General features: G+C 45.1%; 1 protein-coding gene and 2 long non-coding RNA genes across 8 annotated transcripts in view; 1 reads left to right on the forward strand and 2 right to left on the reverse strand.

Moving 5' to 3' along the window:
• Positions 1 to 23,489, reverse strand: part of gramd1a (GRAM domain containing 1A) — a 30,277-nt gene extending 6,788 nt beyond the window's left edge. Inside the window, exons 1-18 of one of the 6 annotated variants that reach the window (XR_001428487.1) lie at positions 23,224 to 23,489; positions 21,914 to 22,031; positions 17,514 to 18,224; positions 13,082 to 13,277; positions 12,305 to 12,325; positions 12,135 to 12,219; positions 10,204 to 10,307; positions 8,286 to 8,381; positions 8,031 to 8,111; positions 7,586 to 7,704; positions 7,060 to 7,363; positions 5,833 to 5,986; positions 3,713 to 3,865; positions 2,915 to 3,036; positions 2,697 to 2,839; positions 1,279 to 1,382; positions 504 to 722; positions 317 to 401 (exon numbers count right to left, since the gene is read on the reverse strand). Coding sequence is in view for 5 of the 6 variants with exons in the window: in XM_015060397.1 (XP_014915883.1) it covers positions 317 to 401; positions 504 to 722; positions 1,279 to 1,382; positions 2,697 to 2,839; positions 2,915 to 3,036; positions 3,713 to 3,865; positions 5,833 to 5,986; positions 7,060 to 7,363; positions 7,586 to 7,704; positions 8,031 to 8,111; positions 8,286 to 8,381; positions 10,204 to 10,307; positions 12,135 to 12,219; positions 12,305 to 12,325; positions 13,082 to 13,277; positions 17,514 to 17,923 (2,396 nt within the window). In the remaining variant the exon portion in view is untranslated. Of the gene's footprint in view, positions 1 to 316; positions 402 to 503; positions 723 to 1,278; positions 1,383 to 2,696; positions 2,840 to 2,914; positions 3,037 to 3,712; positions 3,866 to 5,832; positions 5,987 to 7,059; positions 7,364 to 7,585; positions 7,705 to 8,030; positions 8,112 to 8,285; positions 8,382 to 10,203; positions 10,308 to 12,134; positions 12,220 to 12,304; positions 12,326 to 13,081; positions 13,278 to 15,122; positions 16,223 to 17,513; positions 18,225 to 20,730; positions 21,241 to 21,913; positions 22,032 to 23,223 lie in introns of those variants that run through there. The other 5 variants (XM_015060397.1, XM_015060396.1, XM_015060398.1 and 2 more) reach the window with 5 other exon arrangements.
• Positions 23,490 to 24,608: 1,119 nt separating this feature from the next.
• On the forward strand, positions 24,609 to 26,438 carry LOC106964726 (uncharacterized). Its single transcript, XR_001428488.1, has 2 exons — positions 24,609 to 25,199; positions 26,222 to 26,438. It is a non-coding gene; the product is annotated as an uncharacterized LOC106964726 (long non-coding RNA).
• LOC106964727 (uncharacterized) lies at positions 25,377 to 26,215 on the reverse strand. Its single transcript, XR_001428489.1, has 2 exons — positions 25,966 to 26,215; positions 25,377 to 25,896 (listed from the first exon to the last, which is right to left on the reverse strand). It is a non-coding gene; the product is annotated as an uncharacterized LOC106964727 (long non-coding RNA).
• Positions 26,439 to 27,348: the final 910 nt, after the last annotated feature.

Below are 27,348 nucleotides of genomic sequence, written 5' to 3' on the forward strand. Positions count from 1 at the left end.
TAAAACCAAAAAAAAAAATTTATAAAAAAAATTTTTATTTTAAAACAAAGGGGGGGGGGGGGAAGTTGAGTGGAAGGAAAGCGACGGTTCATGTGGATGGAGCCTCAACGAGCTTCAAATCTGTTTCCCTGGAAAATATAAAATCTGAGAAACAGATTGTGTTTTTAACCACAATCATTAAAATGAAGAGGAATAAATATTTATTTTAAGTTTCTCACTGATTTTCTGACTTACTGAGACGCAGCTGAACATTCAGAGACAATCAGAGCAGAGCTGCAAACATGCAGGACCGACGGCGACCAGAGGGGGCGCTTACATGAAGCTGACGATGAGGAGGACGGTGGAGATGCCGCCGTGTCCGCCGGCGCGCCCGCGTTCGCCCAGCTTCAGGAACGGAGCGCCTGCAGACACCAAGCAGCGATTCAGCAGCAGGAAACACCGAGCGGCGCTCTGACGTCTCCCTCCGGCCACCGGGGGGCAGCAGAGGGGCGGCCTGGACTTACTGGCCTCCCTGCGGTTCCGCTCCTCCCCGACGCCTCGCTCCCCTCGATCGCCCGCCTCCGCACCGCCTCCCTCCCTCTCGCTCTGCCGCCGGGAGGAGGCGCGCTTTCGCCGTCGCAGGGACGGCGGCGTCCTGGCGGTGTCGGCGCCCGCGGCTTCGCCTGTGGTTACCACGGAAACCTCGGTCTGCAGCAGCGTCTCCAGCTTGCACACTTCGCTCTCTGCATGTGGGAAGCAGGAGGAGGAAGAGTGAGAAGGAGATAAATATTCACACCCTGAGAACTTCACTAGATTTGGGTTTGGACTTTGACTAGGCCATTCTAACCCATAAATCTGCTTTAATATGAACAAGAAGTCGGCAACATTTTTAATCAAAAGCCATTTTTGCTGTCAGTCAGTAAAATAAATCGCTCAGAGCTGCGAGTCTTAATCAGAATCACATTTGTTTCTATTTTAAGTTTCAAAATAAAGAAAAACATAAAACCTTTTCCAAACATCATTTTCCAAATGATGTTTGGAAAATCATTTAAAAACTAAAAAATTAATATTTTACTTGTGATTAAATCCAAATAAAGTACCTTTAGTATTGTTTTATAGTGAAAGTTCAGTGAAAAAAACAACCTGTATTGGTTATTATATTCAGGTTTTAAAACATCATCTGTTTTTTATGAGTTTTAAAGAAGCAGGAAAACCTCCAGTCAGTCTCCTCCTCATCATCATCATCATCATCCATGTTTGAATGATGAGGATAAACGAAGGCTGGACGCGGCGCCTCACCCATGTTCCTGTAGTACTCCTCTATGCCGCTCCAGGTGTTCTTCTCGATCAGTGCTTTGACTAGACTCCACGGCTGCTTCCTGTAGCAGATGTCTGAGGAAACTCTGCATGGAGGGAAAACCAAGCAAAGCCGTCAGACGCAGCAACTTGCAGCGACTCATGAGGACAAAAATGGCTTTTATTCACTTCTAATCTTGAACTAACCTTAGATTTGTCCTCACGTTAATCCATTTAGCATAATTCATCTTAGCTTAGGTTGCTTAAGCTTCTGTATTAGCTCAGTATCAGTTAGCTTAGCTTTGATGACGTTAGCTCACCTTATTTTACATTAACTTAGCTTGAGTAAGTAGCCAGACAGTCTTAGTTAACCTAGCTTACTTTAGCATGGCCTGTTCTAGCTTAGCTTAGTAACTTTAGCATCTTTGGGTTTATTTTGGACTAGCTCAGTTAGCTTAGCTTACGTTACATTGGACAGTAACTAACATTTTACGATTTTATTCAGAAACGACTCCTAGATGTTAGCATGAGAAAGACGACAGTAAAACAGTTCAACAGGTTGAACCTCATCAGTTACGTCCTCAGATGGACCCAAACGGGTCAGAACCTTTCAGCCTTTTGTTCTTGTGGATGTCTGACGTGCAGCTCGTCTCCTGCTCGCTAAACCCAGACAGGCTGGCAACGTTGGAGCTGCTGCCAACGAGCAGCAGCGGTTCTGACCCGACCCGCGCTCACCAACACAATCATTCAGTCTCTGCTCCCTTATCTAATCATGGATTGGTTTGTTATCGCAGAGCAAACAGTGAGAGTGAGGAAAGCGGCTCGACCCGGTCAGCAGGCCAACGGCGGTCAGAGCAGCTCAGACGCAAAACAAAACAAAGTTATTAATATTTAAATCCACAGATTTAAATCTGGGTCAGTTTTAATATTTTCCACCAATTCAAGCCTAAAAACACTCAGACAGTCATGAAGCTCCCACATCATGACTGGATGATTATTTGGACCAGAAACTTGGTCCAAATATTTAGTGACTTTTCAGAAATTTTGTTTTCTTTCCCCCAAAGAAGCGAAGCAGCAGCACAGCATGAAGCAGCTCTACCTGGAACAGATTAACCACATCCTGTGGTTTCTTATGGTTGATGTCGTTTTATATTTATTTATTGGTCGAATAAAGTTTTATTAGCTCCGTTTATCATGTTGTGGCTTAATTTGAGATTGAGATTATGAAGGACTGAAAGATGCAGTCCAGGTTGATGAGAGATCATCATAATGTGACTTTACACAGATTTCTGCTCACCAACGTCATTTCATCATTTTGTTAAATGTTTGTTTCTTCTTACTGTGTCCAAAGATAACTGAATGTTAAACCAAGACACCAGCTGGCCCCCCTGCGGTGAGGCGACCGGCGCCGCGCGGCCCACCTGAGGCGGCTCTTGTGTTTGCTGATGGAGGTCAGGCAGTATCTGTGGACGGTGTAGAAGTAGTCCTGGTAGGGGATCCCAGACGTGAGGACCTCTGAGTCCACCACGTAGCACTCGCCTCTGGAGCAGCTCTTATGCAGCGTCTGCAGGGGGAGCACGGTTAGTTCTGCAGGGTCAAAGGTCAGCTGGACCTGGACGCTGCAGCTGCAGAAACCAACCTGCGTCTCGACCACCGGGGCGGTTTTGGGGCCCAGCGGGTTGTTGAGGGCGATGGTGTAGCTCAGAACCCGGCTGCTGGTACCGCTGGCGCCGTCCTGCTGCCACTCGCCCACTGACAGGTCTGAGAGAGAGAGAGAGAAAATGGCGGACATGAAAACATGGAAAAGTCCAGAAGGTAAACAGATGATGTGGGCTGTGGTTGTTTTATGATCTTTCTGTGATTTAAGTTTAATTTGGTTAAAATCGTTTCTAAACCTGGAGAAAAGCTTCAACGCGGAACGTCTCCATCAGAACCAGAACCAGCAGCGGCTGACCCACATTCAGCTGCTGGACTCCCATAAAACCAGCAGAGGAGAGTCACCGTCCAATCATTTGGAAATGACCTTTGACCCTCCCCATGTCATTGCTGATGTCTTTCCACCTTGGCGTTGTGCGAACACTGATCTGGAAGCTCAAACTGACTGAACCGGGTTCAGATGATCTGATGAGCAGCAAGTTTCCTCGTGACGGCTGCAGAAAGCAGCAGGAGGAGACACACACACGGTTAGAGGCGTGTGTGTGTGTGTGTGTGTGTGTGTGTGTGTGTGTGTCAGCAGTCTGAGGAGCTCAATGAGAGCAGCAAGAAAACAAAACGCTCCAACGGTCACCGCCTCAACAGGAAAAACTGGCATTCATGTTCACAGCGACAAGTTCACACACGCTCTGCAGACCCAGCCGACTGAACGACTGAACCGCCAGGAAGGCGGAGCTGGAGACAGGGCCGGACCCGGACCCGGGCCGGGGAGGGGCTGACGTACCGGTGAAGTGCCTCTGGGAGAACAGGTGCTGGATGAAGTGCGTGTCTGCGGAGAACAGCAGGTCGTGCAGCTTGTCCACGCTCATCCGGACCGCCGTGTTGATGTTGAGGCGGCCGCTGAGGTCCGAACAGAACGCCTCCACCTCGCCCGACGCTGCAACACACAGAGGCGGGTCGCTCACGTCCCAGCAAACATTCACAGAAACCAAACGGCAGCCCTGACATCCGGCCCAAACAGTTCCTGCTGGCTGCATGGACGGACCAACAGAACCGGGAGCCAAAGCTGCTTCAGCTCATCAGAAACCAGCTGAAACTACCAACATCCTTTCATTCCCAACAAATTTCACAACAATTCACAGCCATTTACATGTTTCTGTATTTTTATTTTTCCTGACAAAAAACAGAACAACTGTAGTTAATTAAACTTAGTTGGAGCTAAAATTAGTTTGTAAACCAAGTACTTAGAAAAAAGCTAAATGTTTATCTTCAAACTATACATTTAGTTAATGGACTAAATACACATCTTGAAGTTAAATATTTAGTTCAACTAAATAAATTGTTGGCTTGCTAACTTAATATTCAGGTTCTAAATTAAATATTAGATTATTAAGCAAAAAATTTAGTTGAACTAAATATCTAACTACAAGGTATGTGTTTAGTTTGATGCTAAATGTTTAGCATCAAACTAAATGTTTAGCTCCAAGATAACAAAAACTAAATATTTAGTTTAAAGCTAAATATTTAAATTCAAGTTAAATAACAATAATTTTGTAAATTAAATATTTAATTTCAAAGCTAAATATTTAGTTTGTAAGATATTTAGCTCTTAGCTACATATATAATTTCTAATCTTAGTTACAAGCTAATTATTTAGTTTGAAACTTTACTAAATTCAATTAAAATACTTATTTCCACCCAAAGGGAAACAAAATATTAAGCAGAGATTTTATTTATAAATCCAGAGATGATCAGAAATGAGCTGACTGGAGGCTGCTGTTTATCTGCAGTAAGTGAATAGTTAAAGTAAACCGTCTGCCATTCCTCCTCCATGCAGGTGTGGAAACATCCTGAATCTGAAGCTTGGAGCTGATCTGGTTGCTCTGGCTCTAGACCTGGAGAACTTTCCATGATCCACAGGAACGTTTTGGGTCTTTTGAGAAAATTCTTGCTTCATTTTAAAACAAATGTTTTAAAGCAAATAAAATTAATCTTTCTGAAAGATCTAAAATTATTCCTAGAACATGAATCTGGTTCGGTCAATTAAACGTCACATTTGGGCCAAATCTTAGGAATGTTTTGCAGCTATAAATAAATCCTGTTTTGGTATAAAGTGATTTAAAGGTGAAGCTCATTCAACCTCTGTGGGGTCACAGATCTCCGTCTCTGAGGTTCTGCTGCAGAGCCGACCCGGTCGGCTCTGCAGCAGAACCTCAACACAGATCCAGAACCGCTTAAAGGCTGCTGAAAATGAAAACTGTTTCCTGGGTATTTACAGACAAACCATTACACCGTTCCTGTAAGCTGGAGGTCAGGTGAGGTCAAGGGTCAGTTCAGGGAGACCTGCAGGTTCTCCTTCAGGCCGAATTCACCCAGGCAGAACCAGACAGGTTCTCCAGACACTGCTGGGTTAAAAAACCCACAGTGACCCAGAAAGAAACAATTTAAAGTTTGAACTGGAAAGAAAGAGTCAACCCGGGTGAACTCAGAGTCTAACAGTTCAGCAAACAGGTCCAGTTACGGTCTGGTTCTGCATCAACTTTGTTCTTAAGGACGCTGGTTTTTACATGATGAACTTGAACTAAGCACAGCTTGTTTGAATCAAATAATCGAGATATTCATCATTAATAAGAGCTTGGAGGCGATACCTGTTTGCTTTAAAGAGTGTGCGCAACACACACACACACACACACACACACACACACACACACTCTGACCCTGTCACTTTAATTTAATTAATTACTTTAATTTTAAACTTCACCGGCCTCATGGTGCTTCCAGGCTGACATTAATTAAGAACTGAGTCTTGGAGGTAAAAACTCCCCTCTGACGGCTTCATTAGAAACGTTTTCCAGAGTTCAGCCACTTTTAACCAGTTCATGTGAGGAAACAGATCAGACTTACTCTCCTCCTGCGTATCGGACGAGTTGCTGGGGTCGGTGGGCAGCTCCTCGTCGTTGGTGATGTCCAGTGAGGAGAGGTTTCCCAGGCTGGCGGCCGGTGGGGGCGGCATGTGATTGGTCGACTCGGACTGACTGTCGCCTCCTTCCTCCAGGGTCTGAAGCAGAGGGGGGTAAAGGGGGCACACGGCCCAGCGTCATGTGATGGGTGAGAAACGGGATGCAGCTGCGGCTACATTTTTTTTTTATTTCCTTGAGCTTATTTTAGTTTAGGTTAGTTACATGAGCTAAGCCTATTTGATCTTATTTCACACTGTTAGAACATCTTTGTGCCACAATAGAATTGTTTACGCCGTCAGCACAGCTTACTTTACGCTGTTAGCATAGCTTACTTTACGCTGTTAGCATAGCTTACTTTACGTTGCTAGCATAGCTTACTTTACGCTGTTAGCATAGCTTACTTTACGCTGTTAGCATAGCTTACTTTACGTTGCTAGCATAGCTTACTTTACGCTGTTAGCATAGCTTACTTTACGCTGTTAGCATAGCTTACTTTACGTTGCTAGCATAGCTTACTTTACGCTGTTAGCATAGCTTATTTTATGCTACGTTGTATCTTATTTTCATTATTACTTCATGTAGTGTGCTAGCATAGTTTGCTACATTATATTAGCACAGCAAATACATCTTGCAAGCATAGCTTATTTTACGATGCATTACTTCAGCACAGCTAACATCAAGTGTGTTAGACATCACCTTACCTGGGTTGAACTTTCTCAGTTTAGTTTTATTTTTCATGTTCTTGATTTATTTATGCTTCTGATTTCTTATTTTACATTATCAGCATATTTAGCTTGGTTTATTTAAACTCAATTATTTAGCAGTAAACTAGCTTGGTACCAAAATTGTGATTCCCAAAAAGCTATAAATTAACAACTTGACATATCACAACATATTTTGCTCTTCGTCCTTAAATTAATTTTGAAAATTAGAAAATTTGCAGAAAAAGCAGCAGAATGTGGAAGTGAACACTCATTTCAGAGAACAGAACAAAAAGCATCAAATTTCAAGGACATTAAAATTTAAAATCCTGGATGTGTTAAAAAAGCAACTTTAGAGCTTAAAGAATCTGTTTCGTACGTTCCTCCATTTGCTGCAGTTTATGTTTCAGTTGCAGCTTTTCAGCCGGAGATAAGAGCTGATTGTAAGTGTGAATGCTGCGACCACTTACGAAGGAAGCGGCTGCAGAGACTGAGGCGGTGATGGGGGGGGTGAGGGCCAGCAGCGAGCCGTGGCAGCTGGGCGGGCTGGGCTCCATGGGTTCTGGGCCGGGTCTACTTCCTGAAGAGGACGGCACCTCAATGGGCTGGCAGGCGGCGGAGGGGGGCGGGAAGGAGCCGCTGAGGATGGGGGCGGACGCCGGACTGGTCAGACCGCAGTGGACCGAGACGGGAGGCGGGGAGCTGCCGGCAGACGGCGCCGACACCGTGCTCAGGTCCAACAGATCCGTCACCGACACAGACTCCTCTCCCGGCCTGAGGAGGCAGGCGGTTAATGTAAAGCAGTCAGACAATAGAAATATTGGTTAGAGTATGCAAACGAAGCCCCAGGGGAAGCATTTGCATGTTCACGCTGAAAACTGGTTGTGCTTTTGAGGAACAGATGCAAACAACAGAGGAACTTTAGTTTTATAAAGTCCGACTGAAAGAAGTTCATCTGAAGCTCGGTCTCTGGTTGGTTTCCATGGAAACACTCACAGCAGGCCGTTGATGTGTTCGCTGGTGGGAGAGACGTAGTCGTCGTCCTCGCTGGTCAGGCCCAGCTCGGTGCCGTAGCACTGGTGCACGATGTGCCACAGCTCTTTGGGGGACAGAGACTGAAAGCAAACAGAACTGAGACTCAGACTTCACCTCACGATGTTCAACCAGCCGCCTCCTGCTTCACACCGTCAGACCGGACTGTCCTACAACAGCTACGGAAACAAACGGCGACTCTTTACGACGGACTAAAGAAAATTCTGATCGGGTGATTAAAAAACAACTTCAAACAGTTTTTCACAATTCATCCAATAATTAATGTTTCAGGAACTCAGCCAGTAAATAGATCCGCTCCCTCGGGCCTGTGGTTCCGTTTTCACAGCTCCTTCCCAACTGTCATCCACTCGGAGACGGTAACCGTGGCGATGTGTGCGGGAGGCCGTACCTTGTCCAACAGCGCGTTCTGCCACAGGCGGAAAATCATCATGAAGCTGCGCTCCCTGGCGCCGAACGACGTGAAGAAATGCTGAGGCAGGAAACGGGAAGAAAGGCGTGAGAACAGAGAGACAGCTGGACTTCCTGCGTTCGCTTCGTCAGCGTGAGGAGATCCGGCCGAGTCAGCCGATTCCGTCCTGCTGCAGCAGCAGCAGGAACGCTGCGCCCATCGCTGCTGCAGCAGGAGGTGCGGCGGGCGGCGTACCTTCTCGCTGTCGGTGCTGATCTGGATGGCGTTGGGGATCAGCTTGGCCGTCTTCTCCTTCGTCATAGACGTCACGTCTTTCAGCTGGATGGTGATCTGAGAAACATCAGCTTCATTCATCATTAAAGAAAAAAACATAAAACCTGCAGGTTAAACTATACAGTCATTAACAGGATGAAAAGTATTCGCTCCCTTGGTTATTTTATTCTTTTGTTGCTTTTATAAATTTATTTTGATCAACAACGAAAATCCTTCTCTTCTACGAATTAATGACAAGTAAAAATATGAAACGTAAAATAAGAGACGGCGTAAAGATTCGCTCCCTTTCAGCGCCTGAACTGAACAGAGGTCCAGACAGACGGCGCTTCTGGTCTCACAAAGAGTGGAAAACAGATCAGCTGAGAGCAGAGAGTCTCCAGCAGCGCTGAAACGATCGCTGAAATAATCAACCAGTTCAGAATCAATAAATCAATAACTGGAGTGTAAAAAGGAAAAACAACAGTCGAGATGTAATTAAGCCAAAACTGAGCAATAAATAGAAACACTTTCCATTTAAGACAAAACAATAAATTTCCTATTAAGAATATTTTTCATGCAGTTATTAATGGATAAATCTGAAAATGAATCTGGTTAATTTCCAGGAACGCCGCCGCGCGCATCGCCGCCGCCGCGCGCATCGCCGCCGCCGCGCGCATCGCCGCCGCCGCACTCTGCGCTTATGTTCAGCTGATTCTGTTATTCTGGGTTTTGGCTGCAGATTCATCGTTTGCTAAAAAATAATCAAGTTCACAAAATGATGCTGCTGTTTATTTTTAGGCAGCAAAATGTTCTACTGGGTCAAAGGCCCAGTCAGTGGAACCCACCACCGTTCTGATCGGATCAGTAGGAGGTTCTGACAACATGAGTCAGAGGGAAGAAGCGGACCGGACCGGACGGGTTCTACCAGAACCTCCAGAGGAACACTGAACCGTTTCAACTGGAACCGAGAGGAGCGACGGTACCGGTCCGCTTCTACAGCTGCTGAAGGTCCGAGACCGGTTAGAAACCCAGCAGAACATTATGACCACCTCCTCAGTTCACTACCTCCTAAACCACAGATCTGACTTCATACAGGAAAAACTCAACAAGCAGCTTTAAACTTTAACTTATGATTTGTGATAAATTGAGGTTAATTTCATAACAGGGGGTTTTACAGTAGCTGCAGTTTATTATAACTGCAGCTCTTCTGCATTACGTGGTGATGAAGACGCAGCCTCATGTCATAATTAGAGGATGATTTACTGCTTTAACAGGCTCTCTGCAGATTTAAGCAACTCAAATTTAAAACTTTCAAAACCTTTTTAAGACATTTCTGAATGGAAATTAAAACCTTTATCTCCACAGAAATGTTCAAATGAAATAATCCTGTCCAGACACAATGTCAGCCTGTGTTTAACGTACTAAAGGCCGAGTTGGTTTTTAAGTCGAGTTCCAGATATTTTCAGACTTTTTAAGGATGCAGACACCTGGTTAAACTAACCCAGTTATAACCGCTTATAACCGTTTATAACTTACTGTGGTGGAAATAAAGACGTCAGCATTTAAACCTTAATAATAAGTAAAACCTCAGATGGTGAAATGAAATCATTTAACCTTCAAACAGCAGAGTTTGACCAGGAAGTAGACGTCTGCAGTGAGGTGTGTGTGCGTGTTTGTAATACCTTATGGGGACCAAAGCCTGGCCCCACAAGGGGAAACCCTGTTTTTGGGTCAGGGGTCAGAGTTAGGGCTAAGGTATGAATTGAGTTTTGGTTGGTTAGGGTTAGGAAAAGGGTAAAGGTCAGGTTTAGGCTGTACAAATGAATGGAACTCAATGGAAAGTCCCCACAAAGATAGCCACGCAAACGTGTGTGTGTGTGTGTGTGTGTGAGAGACGTACAGTGGTTTCCCAGCGGAAGATGTTGCTGTAGAAGCAGAGCCAGTTCTCTGACAGATAGAGGCGTCCCTGAAGCAGGATGTCCTTCTGCAGAGCGCAGGAGTAGTCTGGTGAAAACAGAGCAGAGAGCAGGTCAGCTGACACACACACACACGCACACACCTCTGCAGGAATCACTTCAACTCCAGACGCCGGGCTGACAGTGGCGATTAAACCGTGTAAACGCTCCTCCATCCTCCTGAGGGAAGGAGGAGCTGACTGATGTCTCTGATGATTCAGAGAAGAGCTGAAAGCTTCATAACTAGAATAATCAGGACTGGTGAAGGAATAACTGTGTAAATCCAACTTGTTTCAGTGTTTTCTGCCCTTTAGACACATCAGCCAATCAGACACTCTTGTGTTTGGTCTCCAGGCAGATTTTGGTCTGACCTTTAAAGCGAACCTCAGCGCAGGTTCAGGTCAGGTTCTGACTGGTGAACGGTGTGGATCCGGAGGATTTCCTGTGAAACTTTCTGACTTTCCAGAGATCTGCAGCTTGTTGTGAAACCAACTCTGTTTAGACGGATCTAAACGGATTCAGTCTGCAGAGACCATCAGACCAGCGTTCTCCTCCAGGTTCTGACTCGGCCAGCATGACGTCAGCAAGTCCAGCTTCTCTGCGTCCATGATGTCAGACACCACCGCTTTGTGGCGTCTCTGCCTGGAAAATGATGCTTTGCTATGTTTGTTGTCTACAACAGTAAAATAACCCAGAGGTTCTTCCTCAGGTCATCAACATTAATCGCTCTCTGTAGCATACGTACATCTTGTTTTCATATTGCTTATATCCAGTAGTGTGCACATCTGATAATGTAGTAGTAAAGCTACTTTTAGCTTCACTATTTTGCTAACCTTAAACACCCTTAATGCACTGAGCTTCCTATAAGCTAATTTTTTCTACAGTAAACAGTTTAAAATCTGCTGACGTCCTGCTGCGTTCTGACTGAAGCCCCACTGCAGTCAATCAGGCTAAATTAGCAAAACTCAACAACTATAAGACAGAAACCAGAACCACAAACCGCCCACAGGGTTAAGACTCCGCCTCACAGAGAAACCCTCACACTCCTCCAGACTAGCGGCAGCAGCAATTAGCAAACACCTGCTGGACCCTTAGCTCAACGTAGAATGGTTGTGAACGGCATCATGGAGGAGCACTGTTGTGATGATGTGCTGAAAGCGGCGTATTGGAAACAGTGGGAGCTTCTTAAAGAGACAGAGTCCAATTTGAAGGCATCAGGTGTGATGCTTTGATGTGAAATCAAATTAAATTTAAGTCATTTTTATACCAACTGAAGGTAACATAGTTAGTTGATTGTGCTATAAAATATCACTACGTGCCTAGAAAACACATGCCGCCCCTTTAAGACGCCTTGTGTGAACAGAGCGCAGCACCGATATCGGCTCCGATTGTTCCACATTTTCCAAACTCATTCCTTCTCTCCGACTGCAGTGTTCCCAACGCTCCGCCCTCCTGAGCTCTGCACCGAGACGAAACGCCAACCTGCTGCTCAGGCAGCGCATGCAGAGAGAACGCACATTTTTAACATCCCATCCTGGTGCAGTGTGGGTTTTTAGCGTCATGGTAACCGCAGCTCTAGTTCTGACCAGTTCTGCTTTGTTCTGAGGCTGGTGTGTGTGTGTGTGTGTGTGTGTGTGTGTGTGTGTGAGTGAAACTGTGTGATGGTCGTTAGATGTTCCTCCAGGGCAAAGTGTGAGGGAACCCTGTGGCTGACGAACAGCAGCGATTCATTCTTACTTCACTTCTCCTTTCAGCCGAAGCTCTTCTAACTAAATCACCCAAACTCCTCTTCCTCATTTCATTGCCGCCGGGCTGAAGAACCGGGCGTCTGTCTGAACTTTGATCCCAGAAAGACCCGTAAGCGTCCTGAACTCACCCACTATGAGCCGCTCGGAGTCGGGGAGCTTCTTGAAGATTTTTCGGAAGTCCTCATTGCGCTGTTTGTACGTGGGGCTGAGGACCTGGGAGAGGAAGGCAGACATGGCTTCAGAGGCCAGAGGCTTCAGATGAAGCCAAAGTTCAGCGGCGGCGTTAATGAGTACTCACATTGTACCAGCTCTGCATTTTCTGCAAAGAGAAACAACACAGTCACTAAGCTCTGCAGCCAGATAAGGTCACCACAGAAACTGATTTCACACCAGCACAGACAGTTGCTGGGCTTTAGCAACCTGCAGAGTTTCCACAGCAGGTTGCTGCAGCCTGCTGTGGAAACTCTGCAGGTTGCTGCAGCAGGTTGCTGCAACCCGTCAGCTTCAGCTTCCCTGTTTTAAAGCTGCAGATACAAAACACCTAAAACTGACTGAAGATTCAGAATCTGCAGCAGCTCAGAGGAAGCAGGGAGACAAAGTCATGAGGAAGAGCTGCTCTGCCCCCCGGAGCACCGAGCCAGAGGGATTCTGGGTAAAATAACGCCCCTGATGGACGCTGCTGTCACACTGCTCCAAGCAATAAGTATTCACACCCTGCTGGTATTCATTTAAATACTATAAACAGTATTTTGTTGTTTCATGCACAAATATTTAAAGACATTTTATTCATTTTTAAATCCTGACCAAAACAATAATCTCACTCCGATTCTTTGAATCTGCATCTGCTGTCCTAAACATCTGTACAGACTTATTTTTATTTTGTTGGACATCGACCCTCAGAAGACAGCGTTCTAGTTCTCACTTTATCATCACATGCTAACCGTCTTCAGTCAGAGGCGTTTCCAGATTCGTTGCAAAACTGACTGCTACTGGAAACACATGGATGATCAGAGTTACGGCAACATGTAGATTCCCTTCAGGGTCCAGCTAGTCGGGCCTTCAGAGCCGTCCTTACCTTGGCGTTACGGCTGAAGTGGCGGGAGGCCAGGGGGTAGGCGGAGGACAGGGAGGAGGCGGAGGGCACGGAGGGCAGAGGGCTGTCGGCGCCGCCCCCCCCTGCCTCACCCTCGCTGGCCTTGCCCCCCCCCAGGACCCTCCGCCGCAGGGAGGGGGAGCTGCCAGGCGTGCTGCGTGGAGAGTTACTGGCCGTGCTGCAGACACACACACACACACACACACACACACACACACACACACACAGATTAGCGGAGTAAAACCAACAAACTGAACTGAAATCCAGTAATTATTCATCAGTAAACTGCAGATGGAGTCTGACTTCAGTCTTATGAACTCTGATTATTACTGATGGATTCAGTCTCCACTCTTTATGTATAACAGCTTCCCTACAATCATCACAGCGATGCTTCAGCTTCCTGCTGAAGGACAGTCAAACCGTCCAGAGGAAACGCTTCAACCGAAGCAGGAAGCTGCAGGACTGCACAGGCTCTGAAACGCTTCGCTCTGCTGCTGGATCCACGCAAACGAAGCAGATTAATTTATCTGCAACCAGAAACAGGCCCAGAGCATCACACGCCCTCTGCTGTCCCCAGCAGTGGGTCTGAACTGATCGTCTGCTCCGTTTCACCAGCAGGAGGAACATCAGAGTCAAACCAACTCCATTTATCTTTTAGATTTCACCACTAATGTGACCTTTGCTTGTAAATTTGATACAGGAACTATGAGCAACATGAAGAGGAAACTGGATGTTGCTCAGAACAGAATCATGGTGCTTTTATGTTTCACATCTCTTTAGCAATGATTGGTAGTTTTAAAAGGCATTAGATGGTCTGACGTCTAGCTGAGCCGCCAGCTAAACAAAGCTGAAGTCTTTAACGGACTGATCATGAAAAATCCCTCAGAAACATTTTGATTCCTCCGATAGGAAACCATTAATGTGTCCGAAAGCTTCAACCAGCAGAGGAAGCCGATAATGTACAGAACTAAAAAACAAATTAAAAAAAGCTGCAAGAAGGATCAAAAATGGTTCACCAGTCTGATAGAAAACACCACCAAAAATATAAAACATGGTCAAAATCTAATAAAAAGCAACAAATATTCCAACTATTCCAGAAATAGACGTTAGTTACTCCAGAGATCTTCCTCGTTATGCAGATTCTACATTTCTCCTGCATTCAGCCAGCTGAGCAGCAGTGCACAGCATAGCCCTGCGTTAAACTACAGACAGACATGTTATTTCCTCTCTGTGGGATGTTAAAGGTAATTTCTATTTCTATACTAAAACTTCATGAGGGGAATTTTGAGCCGCTTTGAAACCACAACGATTCCTGTCACATTACCAGACGACAAACTGTAATTAACAATAATAATAATCATGTTGTAGTGAGACCATTTTCAAGTAATTTATTGATAACATCATCATGCAAAGACCAATAAAGTTTCATTTTGTAAAGAATTTGTAGCTGGAAGATATTTTAAATATACAAAACTAAAACCAAAAATAAAATGGATTGTGATGTTTCTGTAAAGAACATCAGAATGGAAATGATTTTAATTCATGATGCTCAGCAGGCAAAACCATAACTGCTAAAACCTCAGTTCTCCCTCATACTGGAAACCAGTCCATGCTGGTTAAAGATGGAGGCTAACCAGGAAGCAGCCAATCAGATCAACAGGTCAGGACGGTAAACCGGCTTCACTTCTTCTGCCTTCATCACATTAAACCCGTCAATAAATCATCCGTAGAGGCTTCTGCTGCTCAGCCTGCAGCTAACGGGTCAGCAGCCTGCAGCCTCAGCAGCACAACAACGGTCCGGAGGCCGAGCAGCAGCGCCCATGCGGGGCCGCGTTGTTCGCGCTCCGTGCGGGATGGAGGAGCCCCGCAGCAGCGAGCCGTTCAGTCAAATCTCTGTTTACCGCCACTAACCGGCGCTGCGCTCGAATCTGCAGGATACGGTTCATTTCCCCGGAGATAAGCCGGGCTAGGAGCGCAGAGAGCCGGCTGGCAGCGCAGCGCGGCCCCGCTAAGCAACACTTACTCAAACATGTCATGAGGCGGCAGAGGTCCAGATGAAACCCGACCAGAACCACCGACCGGCCGGCCGCTGGCTGCCTGTTCCCCCGGTGAGCTCACTCAGAAAGCCCGGGGATCCGGGCAGGGGGCCGGATCACCGACCGCCGCTCGGCCGCCTTTCAGTCGCTCTGCCTCGGATCGGAAAGCGGCGGCGTCCCGCGGGCGGAGCTCGCCGGTACCGGACCGAGCCAACCCACTAGCCCGAACACAAGAGCCGGTAACGGGCTGCCGTCTGTCAGCCGACCCCTAATCCCTCTGCAGCCGAGGAGGAGGAGGAGTAAGAGGAGGAGGGGGCAGAGGAAGAAGAGGAGGAGGAGGAAGAGCAGGCCTTGCTGCTCAGATAAGGATGACCAGGCAGAGGAAAACTGAAGGTTTGAGCTGAAGGACAAACTGCAGCCTCACATTCACCACCAGACCGTTCTACATGTAAAACACAGATTATTTAATCTGGCTTCATCTGAGCAGAATATCTGGCCTGACTGGAACAGAGCCCACCCAATCCCTTAACCCCCAACCTGCGTCCATCTCTCTGGATTAGAGTCCAGATGATAATCCAGGCTGGCCTGAGCCAGGCCTGCATGCATGCATGGCTGTCCCTCTGTGTAATCTGCGGACGATGAGGAGCGGTCCGAACCCGAGCCAAAGAGAACAGAGATGAAACGAGCCGACAGCGTGGAGAGGAAGTGGGTGAAAGCAGAGGTCTGAAGTTGGTGGTTCAGGATATTTCATCAGCTTCCTGTCTGCGTTCACATCAGGTTAAAAACTCAGAGAAACGCTTCAAGAGATGACAGGAAGAAAACACTCCAATGAACAAACTGTTGATAAAACAGCAAACCCAACAGAACCAGGATGAGCTGGAGGTCAAGAACCATCTGGAACCAGCAGCCATGTTGCTCCTCACCGTCAATGTTTACAGTCAACAGGTTTATACCTGCAGCCTGAAACCGAGACTGTGAACGCAGCTCAGCTCCAGCGTTAACGTCTGGCAGGATCCCAGGTTCCTGCAGAGGAGAACGTCCTCCTGACACAGTTGGAGTCACCTCAGCCCAGTCACTGTGCGTATTGATGCATATGGTAGATTAAAATATGAAGAATTGAAAATGTTGCATTCAGGGTCTTACATTTTTCTCTGGGGATTAATAAAGTATTTCTGAATTTGAACTGAATTTTAGAGAAGGTCTTACAAAATAATGGACTTTAGCTGTGAACTCTGACCCTGGGAATATTTGGGGTTCACTATAATATGAACATGTAGAAAAGTGGGATTTCTAACTGCTTCCATCCACTTTCCCAAAGGAAGTGACACAGAGGAAGCTGGTGTAGGAAAACTGACTTCTGTGGAAGAGCTGACAGGTTGTGATACTGTGATGAACAAGTTCTCACCCCAGAGACTGACTGGTGTTAGTTTCACAGATTATTGCAGCAGATAATCTCATCTGGTTTGTGGTTTGGCTCCGGCATGTTAATGGAGGATTAAACATCAAGCTAGTGTCATGATTTTTATCTGATTAAAAATTATATGTGCTCTCTTTCCTCTTCCTGTTGCTTCATGTCTGAGTGCCGATAAGGAAAACTGGTTTCCAATGGCAACACACTGACATGAAAGACTCAGAATAATCCACAACCTGGGCAAATTAAAAGAAACGTTTGGAGAGAATAATAAATGTATCAAAGAAAATCTGAAGGAGGTCTGGATTAAATTAAATACACAAATTATTTCAACTAAACTTTAAGCAGAATTTCTTTATTTGTACCCAACATGCAGCAGATTATTCAGCATGGTTAACATGCAGCAGATTATTCAGCATGGTTAACATGCAGCAGATTATTCAGCATGGTTAACATGCAGCAGATTATTCAGCATGGTTAACATGCAGCAGCAGTAAAAGGCAGCAGCTGCTCATGCAGCCCACTTCAGTGATGCACTCTGATCTGATTGGATTCACATGACATCATCAGAACCAGAGCCTGCTCTCATTGGCTGCAGATGATGTCATCACGGTGAGGAATGGTCCCGCCTCCTCAGCAGCTTCTCCCTGTTTGTTTACATTATTCCTGCTGTTTATACATTGGGATTAGAACCCCGGTAATCTGCAGGTTCCATGCAGGTTATGCAGCCAGATTGTTCTGACCGGGTCAGAAACAGGTCAGCTGACATCAGACAGAACCATGAATCTGAAGGTTCTGATCTGTTCCGCCCTACAGATCCAGCCGGTTCTGAAATTCTGACAAAAACGTCCCTAATCCGATTACTGAGGCCCAGTAATCTGGTACTGCATCTCTGGACCTGAATGTGGATGAGCTGAAGGAGAACTGCAGACCGGTTCGGTCCAGTGCCGACTGACTGCTCACTAACCTGCAGCCGTCCACGTCTGAGTCTCTGCTCAGCAGGCTCCTGAGGGACCAGCGGGAGCGCCGGCCGGGGGAGGGGCTTCTGGACCAGGACCGGGGCGGCGGCAGCAGCAGGTCATGTGACGGGCTGTCCTCGCTCCGCCGCTCCACCGAGGGAGACGGGCTGCGGCGCCGCTCGCCATCCTCCACCACGATCTGCGGCGTCTCGCCCCATCCCGGCCGCGCGGCACTGCCATGCAGGCCCGCCGGGCCCTCGCAGCGCCGCTTGGTTCTGGTCCTGCTGCGGTGGGACCGGCCCGGCGGTCTGGGGCTGGGGGGGCGGGACCAGGACTCTGTGTCTGAGGACGGCGGCAAGACGGTGAGGGTGGGGATGGAGACGGGCTCCACTCTGAGCGGGGACGACGAGCTCATCATCGGGTCACTGCTGCGCGGCCACGGCCGGGTCCGACCCAGTCTCCGCCATGATGCTGCTGGCGCCGGACAGAGGGGCTCAGGTCACAACCCCTGTGACGCTGAGGAAAGTTTGGTGGAAGACAGAACAGTTTCAGAACGGCTCCGCAGACGTTCCTTCACTCCAACAGCCGACCAGAACCAGACCCAGCCGCAGCCTCCGGACCTCTGGCCCAAAACGTCCCGCCAGATGGCGCCAGCATCAGAGAGTCAGGCGAGCGTAAGCGCGGTGCAGCGGCGGCTCGCCACCCTGACCCGAGTCTGCCTGAGGAGTGGAGAGAGCAGAGAGCTGATGTTCAGCCTGACGCCGCCGCCGCCACGCGCTCTGGGTCATGTGACCACACGGTTGATTATTGGCTCGTGTTGCAGTACAGATCTGATCAATATGCTTCACTCAACACACAGACCTTCATCTCTGGATGAAGGTCTGATCGTTTTGGGTGCAGCATTAAATCACAGATTCTGCCACTTTAATCTAAGATGTTTTACAGCATTTAAAGGTTATTTAAACTAAAGACCAGCATGATAACCAGGAAGTTATTATGTTAAGTAAATAAACTGTCAAGGTAAGTGAATTTGTTTCTGGTTCTGGTCTGTGACATCAGCACCTTCAGACAGGAAGCACTTTGCCTCATGATGGTGACTGACGAGTTCAACCATCACGGAAAATCCCAGAGTCAAAAAACCGACTGATATGACGAGTTTACAGAAGACAACTGAGAAAAACAACTTTTTCTCAAAAGTCGCCATTTTTAATCAACATTGTAACAGATAATAAAGAATTAACTTTTTTTCCTCAGATCTCAGAATATTTTTCCTCAAATATCTGTAATATTTTTAATTTTTACATTTTTTCCTCCATTTTCTGTAAAATAAAATTAGAATTTTGACATTTTCCCTTTAATTTATGTAAAACAAATTTAAAATTGGCATTTTTTTTCATGAAATTTTTGTAAAAAAAAAAAAAAAAAAGGAGAATTTTGACATTTTTTTCAGTGGCCCTAATCATCTTCCATACAAATGAGCCAGTGGTGAATATAATATAGTTAGTAACACACTGCTTGAGACATTAGAGAATGTAAAATGTATGAAAGGACATATTTAAAAACTGTGAGGAAACTCCCTTAGTAAGAACTGAAAAGTTGCAGAAAGTTTGTGGTTGTAGCCGCTGTGAGCCAGCGACCAGAACAGAGAGAAGACAGAACCCAACATCAGCAGACAGATCCGGTCCAAACCAAGCCCGGCGCTAACCATGCAGCAGCCCTGCTGCTCCGCTCCATTGTTTGTGCTCAAAGCAGAAACTTCCAGGGAAAAGATCCTGATCCCGTCCAGCGCTATCGGAGCGATCTGTTTGAACAAGAACAATCTGGGCAGCGGCTTGTTTGTCCTCAGTAATCCACCGTAATCTCAGCAGCCGCACAGCCTGATCCTCCAAACAATCTGAGCGATGAAAGACAACATGATGAGCCGACAACTTCCTGGACCGACCAGAACCGAACCGAGCCAAGTGGAGAGAGGAAAGAGGAGCTTTAGAGTCGGACTGATTAAAGGGCTATTCCACTGTTTTCAAACGATCCAGGCCGACAGCTGCAGTTCAACATCTGAAACACCTGGACCAATCAAAGCTCAGCTGAATTATGCCACCTTTAGTCCAGGTGTGAAAACATGCAAAAAGGACAAATTCAACATGTTTATTTCAGGGTCAAAGGTCACGACAGATGGGCTCCAGCAGGAGAACTGCAGCTGATGAGAGTTCAACCGCAAACTGAAATATGAAGGCATTAATATTTCAAAAGACAATGATTACAGTTATTGATGGGGGAAGTTGGTCATGTGGTATTTGTTTGGTCATGTGGCAGAGACAGTGAAGCAGCAGGATTGAGATGTTAAACATCAGCTTCAGACTCCCTCCAAAACCCAGAATATCAGGTCAAACACAAAATATACCTTAACATATACTAAAGTATCCAGGTCGTTTTAGCGCTAAAGCAGATGCTAACATCCAGTCTCGCTTCAGCTCTCGGTTCAGCCAATCAGCACAAATGGGGTAAAAATGGCGCTCCTGGATTGGCTGCTTTGCAAATGCCAGCCAATCGGTGATGGTACACGGCATTTCAGCTTCCCATGCTGGGTTTTCTGTCGAACATTTTACAGAAGAAAAACAATAGTAAAAAAGCTATTTTTCCACAAGTAATTTGGGGTTACATTCTGCAGAAAAATCTAGTGGTTTACTGTAGTAATGGTAAATATCAATTATCGGCGTGAATATTCATATTGTGCCATCCTGTTTTATACTGAATATTTCAGAGAGAAAGTCAGAGCAAAGTTTTCAAACCTGTCCACGGTGTTCTATATGCCAAAAAGATCGATTTACATGAGTAATTTAATTTAAAAGCCACAAACTGAATAATTATCCTCTAAATTGTTTCAGTATTTTTGTTTTCATGGTTAACCTCCTTAAAGTGCTCTGAACAGAGTGAAATGAGTCTTAAAATCCCCCTATTTTAGCTGTCCAGTCCAAGTTGGACTTGCTCCATCCAAGGAGATCTAAAGGTCAGAGCATTGCAGTTTCCACTGCTTGGTTTTCACACTGAGCAACATTTAAACTGCATTTCAGAAACATCTGAGCAGCGTAACGTGACCCAGTTCGGATTAGACCGGACTACGCGTTTCAGATTTTAAACTAAAGGTGATGTAAATATGTGAAACAGCCCTTTACTCGCTTCAGCGCCGGATCTGAGAAGCTTTACGCCCAAACTTGGAGCTCCTACCTCCCATTGGAAGAGTTTCCTGCAGTTCTGCTGTCTTGTTCGGCCTCGAAAACGAGCCGGGCCACGGTTCGGGAGCCGATGCTGAAATCCACTTTCTCACAGGAACACATCAACATTCTCAGACGAGAAACGGAGCAGGAGGAGCAGCAGCAGCAGCAGCAGCAGCGGGAGGCGAGAGTGGAGGAGGAGGCATCTACCGGCCGCAGCTAACGGCTCCTAGCCGGCTAACGGCTGCTCCCCGCGGACCCCCAGAGGCCCGAAAACCGATCACCAGCAGGGTTCAACCTCCAGCAGACACAACACCGTCCCAACGCCGTCCATCTCCAGTCTGTTAGAGTCACTTTTATCAGATTAATTGTAGGTTAAATATCGAAGTACGCTTGGCAAGAGAGGCGAACCGTCTCGGATTAAAGAGCCGAACAAAAGCGGTTTTTGTCGGAAAGTGAAAAGAACGAAGTGAGTTAACCGGCAGACTGAGTCAAAAGACAGGGGAGGACACCGAACCCCTCCGGAGCGACATAAATATAACCGGGCAAACTGTAGAAATTATTACATCTACAATTATGTTTTGTATTGAGCAATTTAACGTGTCATAGATAAAAAGTCTAAATACTTCCTTAAAATGGTGATACGTTTTAAGTTAAACACGCCAAATCCCCCCGCCTGAAAACTTTTTGGTATATTCCGGGAGAAATAACTGTACCAAAGATGTGGCGAGAGGAAGGAGTGTTTACACCACACAAAGCACAGCGAACAGATTAAAATAAGCGATTAATCAACTTTAATCTACAATTTAAATAAAGGACCATTCAGTTGGTCCGATGCAGAGGCAGTTTTAATAATAAAACCACGCTTCGCCTAAATAACGGTCTTTTTTGTACGTCCACAAGGAAACCACAATGACAGATTCAGATACGAAACGGAAAACAGCAAATACAGAAAAAAAATCCCACAACTTTCTGAACTTTAAAGTTCATTTAAAGGGAGGAACAATACAAGCTTTAAGAATTCACAGTGTCAAAGCGACATCTGGTGTCCGATCAGTGTCTGTGCATCCATTTTTTAACCTGAACTCTGTTTTACGTGTTTAATGAAGACATATTCAGAACAAATTCTCTGAAATGATTAGCAATAAAGGGGTCGATACTTGGGATTGGGTGTGTAAAGCACAGTGAAGTCCCACCTGCTTCCTGTAGCGGCATCACTTCATCTGATCCCACAGAGTCCCACCAGAAGGAGATCAGATGTCTTCAACAGAAACAACAGCCAGAGGAGCGGATGGCAGGTCACCTTGACTGCAGCTGAAAATAAAAACAACGTAAAGAAGGAAACATGCTAAGATGCAAACATGTGATACTCTGAGTGGAGAGGTTTTCACTTTTCATCAGCTTGTCTTGTTATTTTAAATCTCTGAATGGCTTCAGAAAGAGTAGTTTGGTTCATTTATTGGATTATCTCAAACTCATTTCACCATATTTACTAATCATATTGTTGGACAGATGGATATCAGAGCCTCAGATTCAGGAGGAGCTGCATTGCTTGCTTCGTCCCTCATTATGGAAAAACAAAGCAATTTACTTTTATACATGTTTGGGTCCAGAGCAAAACATTTTTAAATAGTTTATTGGAATTTTTTTTAATAGAAGATCAATATCAATTATGAAAGTCTTCTGGTAAAAGTCATAATGTAAACAAAAGAAATCTGAAGGATATTTCCCATAATATCTGACTCAACATCTTTTGTACACTGAAACATTTTGTCACTTGGTGAACCACGCTGATCTGAAATACAGAAAAGAATAAATATTCTCACAGTCACAAAGATGAAAAATAAAAAGGAACTTACTAAAATTCAAAGACAGAAGCCAATTAATATATTAAAAAAGTTTTCGGTTAACACCAGGTTAAAAGTGCAGATGATCATTATTTGAGATGAATACTTATTCCATCCAGCAACATTATAAAGATTGCATTATATGCTTGATTGCATATGATCAATGCATATGAAAATACATGATGTGTATTGATGATTATGCTGATGGCTGTAGACACAATGTAATGTTTGCTGACAGCCTGCTGTTTTTATGACTTTTATCTTTGTGTTTTTATTATGTAAATCATTTTTGAACTGCCTTGTTGCTGAACTGTACAAATAAACCTGACAGATTGAAAACTCACTTTGTGAATTATTAAATAATTTATGAAACAGCTCTGCAGTAGATTTGTTGTCACTTTAACCTGATTTTTTTAAATCCCAGAAACAGAAGAAATATAAAAATATCATCATATTTATTACAATATTTTATGTGTCTTTTATATCTTTTATGACTATATCCACTGTTTCAAACACAGAACTCCTAAGATATTTAGAGTTTCATTGTTCTGCATTTAAACCCAGATTAGAGGAAACGTTTTCCGGCTCTAACCTGACTCTCCATCAGAGCAGCTCTAAGCGCTGCAGTTGCTGCATAAAGAATAAAAGAGCGTTTTTACCTTCCCGTTTCAGAGCATCACAGTGACTCTGCAGTTTCCAGACGTCCCATGCTGCGTCCCTCAGCCTCCGGTTTGTCACCTCCTGCAGTGGTCAGCTCAGATGCTGCAGCCTGTGCAGCGAACAGCTTGTGTCCGGCTGGCTGGGAGACGCTCAGCCTGCAGCAGCTGAACTGACGGCTGGAAACTCGATCTGAGCTAAAAATAAAAGAAACGCCAGCAGCAGCAGCAGAGAGAGAGAGAAGCTGGCTCTCCCTGTTCTGGTCAGGGTACAGATGCATGCAGGGTTTATCATATGTCAACATTTCCTTGAAGCCCCCCCCCCTCTGCTGCTTCGCTGTTTATGCTGCTGCTCTGTCTGATTTCTGTTCTTGTTTGAGGACGAAGGGGCAGGGACACTTCGCTGCAGAAAAACTCCCAGATGACCACATGGTGTTCAGTCTGACCCAGCGGGGTCAGAGGTCATTCATCACGTCAGTGGCCGGGCCTGCAGCCAGCATCTGCTTTATGAGCCTGGACTCCAGATGGACCGGGCCGCTGCCTGGTACCAGCTCACACAGATTCACTCAAATCTGTGGATTATGATTCAAATATGGCAAAAAAGAAATTATAAAAAAAAATGAAGCATGTTCTATAGAGGAGATCTGATGTCAGTAGCATAATTTGAAGCTTAGAGAAACATTTTTTTCCTTCCAGAAGTTGTAGATCCAGCTTCATTGTCTGTCTTCACATTTCCCCGTCTGGAGAAGCCGTGCAGCACGTCGCTGCTCCCTCTGCAGTCTACAGTCTGGACGTTAAAACATGCTTTGCTGCACTTTTTGTTAGCAAGTCAGTAAAATCTGATGCCATAAATCATGATGTCTTTTAGCAAAGAGTTGAGTTCTGGTTCTATCAGATAAAGCAAACAGCTGGAAACTTTCCACAGACGTTTCATCCTCAGTCATGGATGCTTCAGATGTTTGTATTTTATATGTTAAGTTATTTTTGTGGTGAAAACATGTGAGAAACGACAGCTGTGAGGCGCCCAGAGTAAAAACAGCGCCTCCTACAGTCACAAGAATCAGAGGTCTGGTAACAAAAACTGGTTCAGTTTTCAGTTTTATTTACTATAAATGCTATTTTTATTACTTTCAATACGAAAAGCAAATCATTTGTTTCTGACCATCAAACAGAAAATGTTTGTATTTCAGAACAGAAATCAAATAAAGAATTTTTCTTTGTTTTCTGATGAAAACATCAAAGATTCAAATCTGTAAAAATACAAAATAAATGGAGCATTTTTATAGCAACAACAAATCAAACTGCTGACAGAAGAGTGTTTGTCCTGCTGGGACGTCCCTGATCCAAACCCTGAGTCCCGTCCAGCTTGAGCCGTGACCTCTGACCTGTAGGACATGATCTGTATTTACAGACAACATGAAACCCTCCTGCTGCACGTGACAATATTTACTTTCACCTCAGGGTTTGCTTGCTCTTCACATATTTGTTTAACAAAACACAGCGAGGTGATTTTAGATGAAGGACATCAGAGAAGAAGAAGAAACAGATTTTAAACTCAAATGATCTTTTTCCTGAAGGAAACCCTCCAAAGCGTCCCAGTGTAACTCAGCGTGGACGGTCACGTTGCTACGGAGAACGTCTCATCATCTCAGGTTTCTGCTGCCTCCCAACACGCCCAGCGCTGGATTCTCACTCTAAATTTAGCCGCCTTAAAGTCAGATGAGACAGCAGAGGGACAGCTTACCGTAAAACCTCAGAGGCTCTGAATGTCTGATGATTCATATCTGAAGTTCTGATGGATTAGAGTGGAGCGGTCCTGCAGGAGAAGCATGGTGCCGGTCCGGAGTCCAGAGTAACTCCAGTCTGCAGGAACTTTCCTGGATCTGGGAATGTCTGGCCTTTTCTGCAGCAGCTGTTTGAATATTTCCTCTGCAGAACAATGAGCTGCTGGACGTTTTTAGTCGCCTTCAGCCTTCTTGGTGAGTCCAGCATGAAAATGCTCTGAGCTTTCAGTCGGAACCAGCCAGAAGGGGCACGAATCGGGTTCATTCTGGTTGAAGCAGCTTAAAGAACCACAAAATGAGAAATCACTTAAACCAAGTCAGCTTAAAACCAAAGGAAATAAAAGATAAAAAAAATAGATTTTTACATTCAGCTCAGTTCAAAACTCCTTTATTTATCCTGCAGGTGAATCAATTAAATGTTTTTGTGACTCAGATCCTCCAAACACCTTCAAACAGTCGAGTCCAGTAGCAGTCAGTCTCGCAGTTTGTCTGAAGAGGCCTCTGACTGAAGACTGTTGCTAACAGCTCAATATCTGATATTCCACAGTAACAAGTCCTGGATGACATCATCAGTTGCTAGATAGCTGTGCTAATCCACCTCTTTTGCTTTTGCTGCTCCTCTTTAAATCTGTCAGGCTGTTTGGTTGGAGAGACGTTGACCTTTGAACTCTTTCCGTCTCTTCTCTGCATCCATGAAGCTCTGGGATTTGGGGTCAAAGTTCAGATGTTATTTGAGCTTCTGAGATGCTAATCACCTGCTCTGTTGGAAAAACAATATCTTGTTGCCACGGTTACACCATATAGCAACTGGAAATCATCCCAGCTGGCCAGCATCCAGAACCAGAGGGAGAAACTGTCCAAACGGAAACGATGCGTCCAGAGAAAAGATGAACTAAAGAACAGAAGAAGAAGAAATCAGAACTAACAGAACGGCTCAGACATCTGCAGCTCAAATTGTTACCTTAAAACTTAAATCCTGATTTGGTCTCTGATCAGATTCCATGTCTGAACTCATGTACGGCAACAAAACATACAAAAATCATTGAATTGATGGAAGACAAAGTTCCTCAGAGGAAGAGATTTCTATATTTCTCCCTTTAAAGACAAAAACCATAAAACTAACAGGATCACATTTCTAGTTTCATTTCTTTAACATCTGATCTCCAGACTGACTGATAATGTTTGTTGTTGTCTAACTGGTCGGCTCTCCGGTGAAGTGCCTTGGTGCCATGCAGGCTGTGCGGAGGTGGACTCCATGACCGAAGCCGTGGCCGGAGAAGGATTCCTGCTCGGCTGCATTTCCTGTAAGAAGAGGGAGGAAGTGTCGGCCCGAGCCACGGTGGACTGGCACTTCAAACGGCCCGAGGACCACGAGTTCACACATGTGAGTCAGAACCATCAGGAAATCAGCAACTGCTTAAAACAAACAAACAAGGTCACGAAATCAGAAACTGCTTTCAAAAAAAAGGTAATTAGCAGCCTGCGTGTCTGGGGGAGGCGGCGGCAGGAGAGCCTGATCAGCCAATCAGAGCAGAGATAACATGATTATGTATTTCTTTGCCTTTTTTCTAGCCATAATATCCTGTTTCTCAAAACAAATCCATTCAACGGATAAAACAACAATTTCAAATTGAAACTTTAGCAGATTATTTAATTATTTCACAAGTCATAATTCAATTTTTATCTAAAAATAAATTACTTTAGATATTAATGTGCTACTGTTCAAACCTAAATAAAATATACCCAGATAGCACACGATGTTAAATCAACGTTGAAAAATAGTTAGAATCGTTGATTTTTGGTTGAAGTCGACAAAGGACGGTGGATCAACCATCAAACAACCATCCAATCAAACCGTTGAAACTGTCATTGAATAAATGTTGTTTTGTGGTTGAAATCTAATAAATGAAATGTCAACGTCGAATCCAGTGTGTTTCAGCACTGGTCCTCCAGGCCCTACAAGTTTTAGGCATTTCCCTAATTCAACACACATGATATTAATTGACGTCTGATTAACGGGGTTTTGCTGAACTGAAAAAACGCAGGTCAGTTTGATTGACGTCAAGGTTTGGGGAAGAACTACCCAGATAGCACACGATGTTAATTTAATGTTGAATTATGACCACAAAGGCTGCATGTATGGTTGAAGTCAAAAACTGACAGTAGATCAACCATAAAACAATCATCCTATTCTAACTGTCAATGAATCAGTGTTTTGTGGTTGAAATCTAATGAATGAAATGCCGATGTCTGATCAACGTCTGATCAATGTTGAATCAATGTCAGCAGTTTTGCCACACACCTTCTTCCCCTCCTCTCCTCCTCATCAGCGCTCTGGGTGAGA

Source organism: Poecilia latipinna, unplaced genomic scaffold, assembly GCF_001443285.1.
Source record: "Poecilia latipinna isolate Pla-1442-1.1 unplaced genomic scaffold, P_latipinna-1.0 Scaffold1709, whole genome shotgun sequence".
Classification (NCBI taxonomy): domain Eukaryota; kingdom Metazoa; phylum Chordata; class Actinopteri; order Cyprinodontiformes; family Poeciliidae; genus Poecilia; species Poecilia latipinna.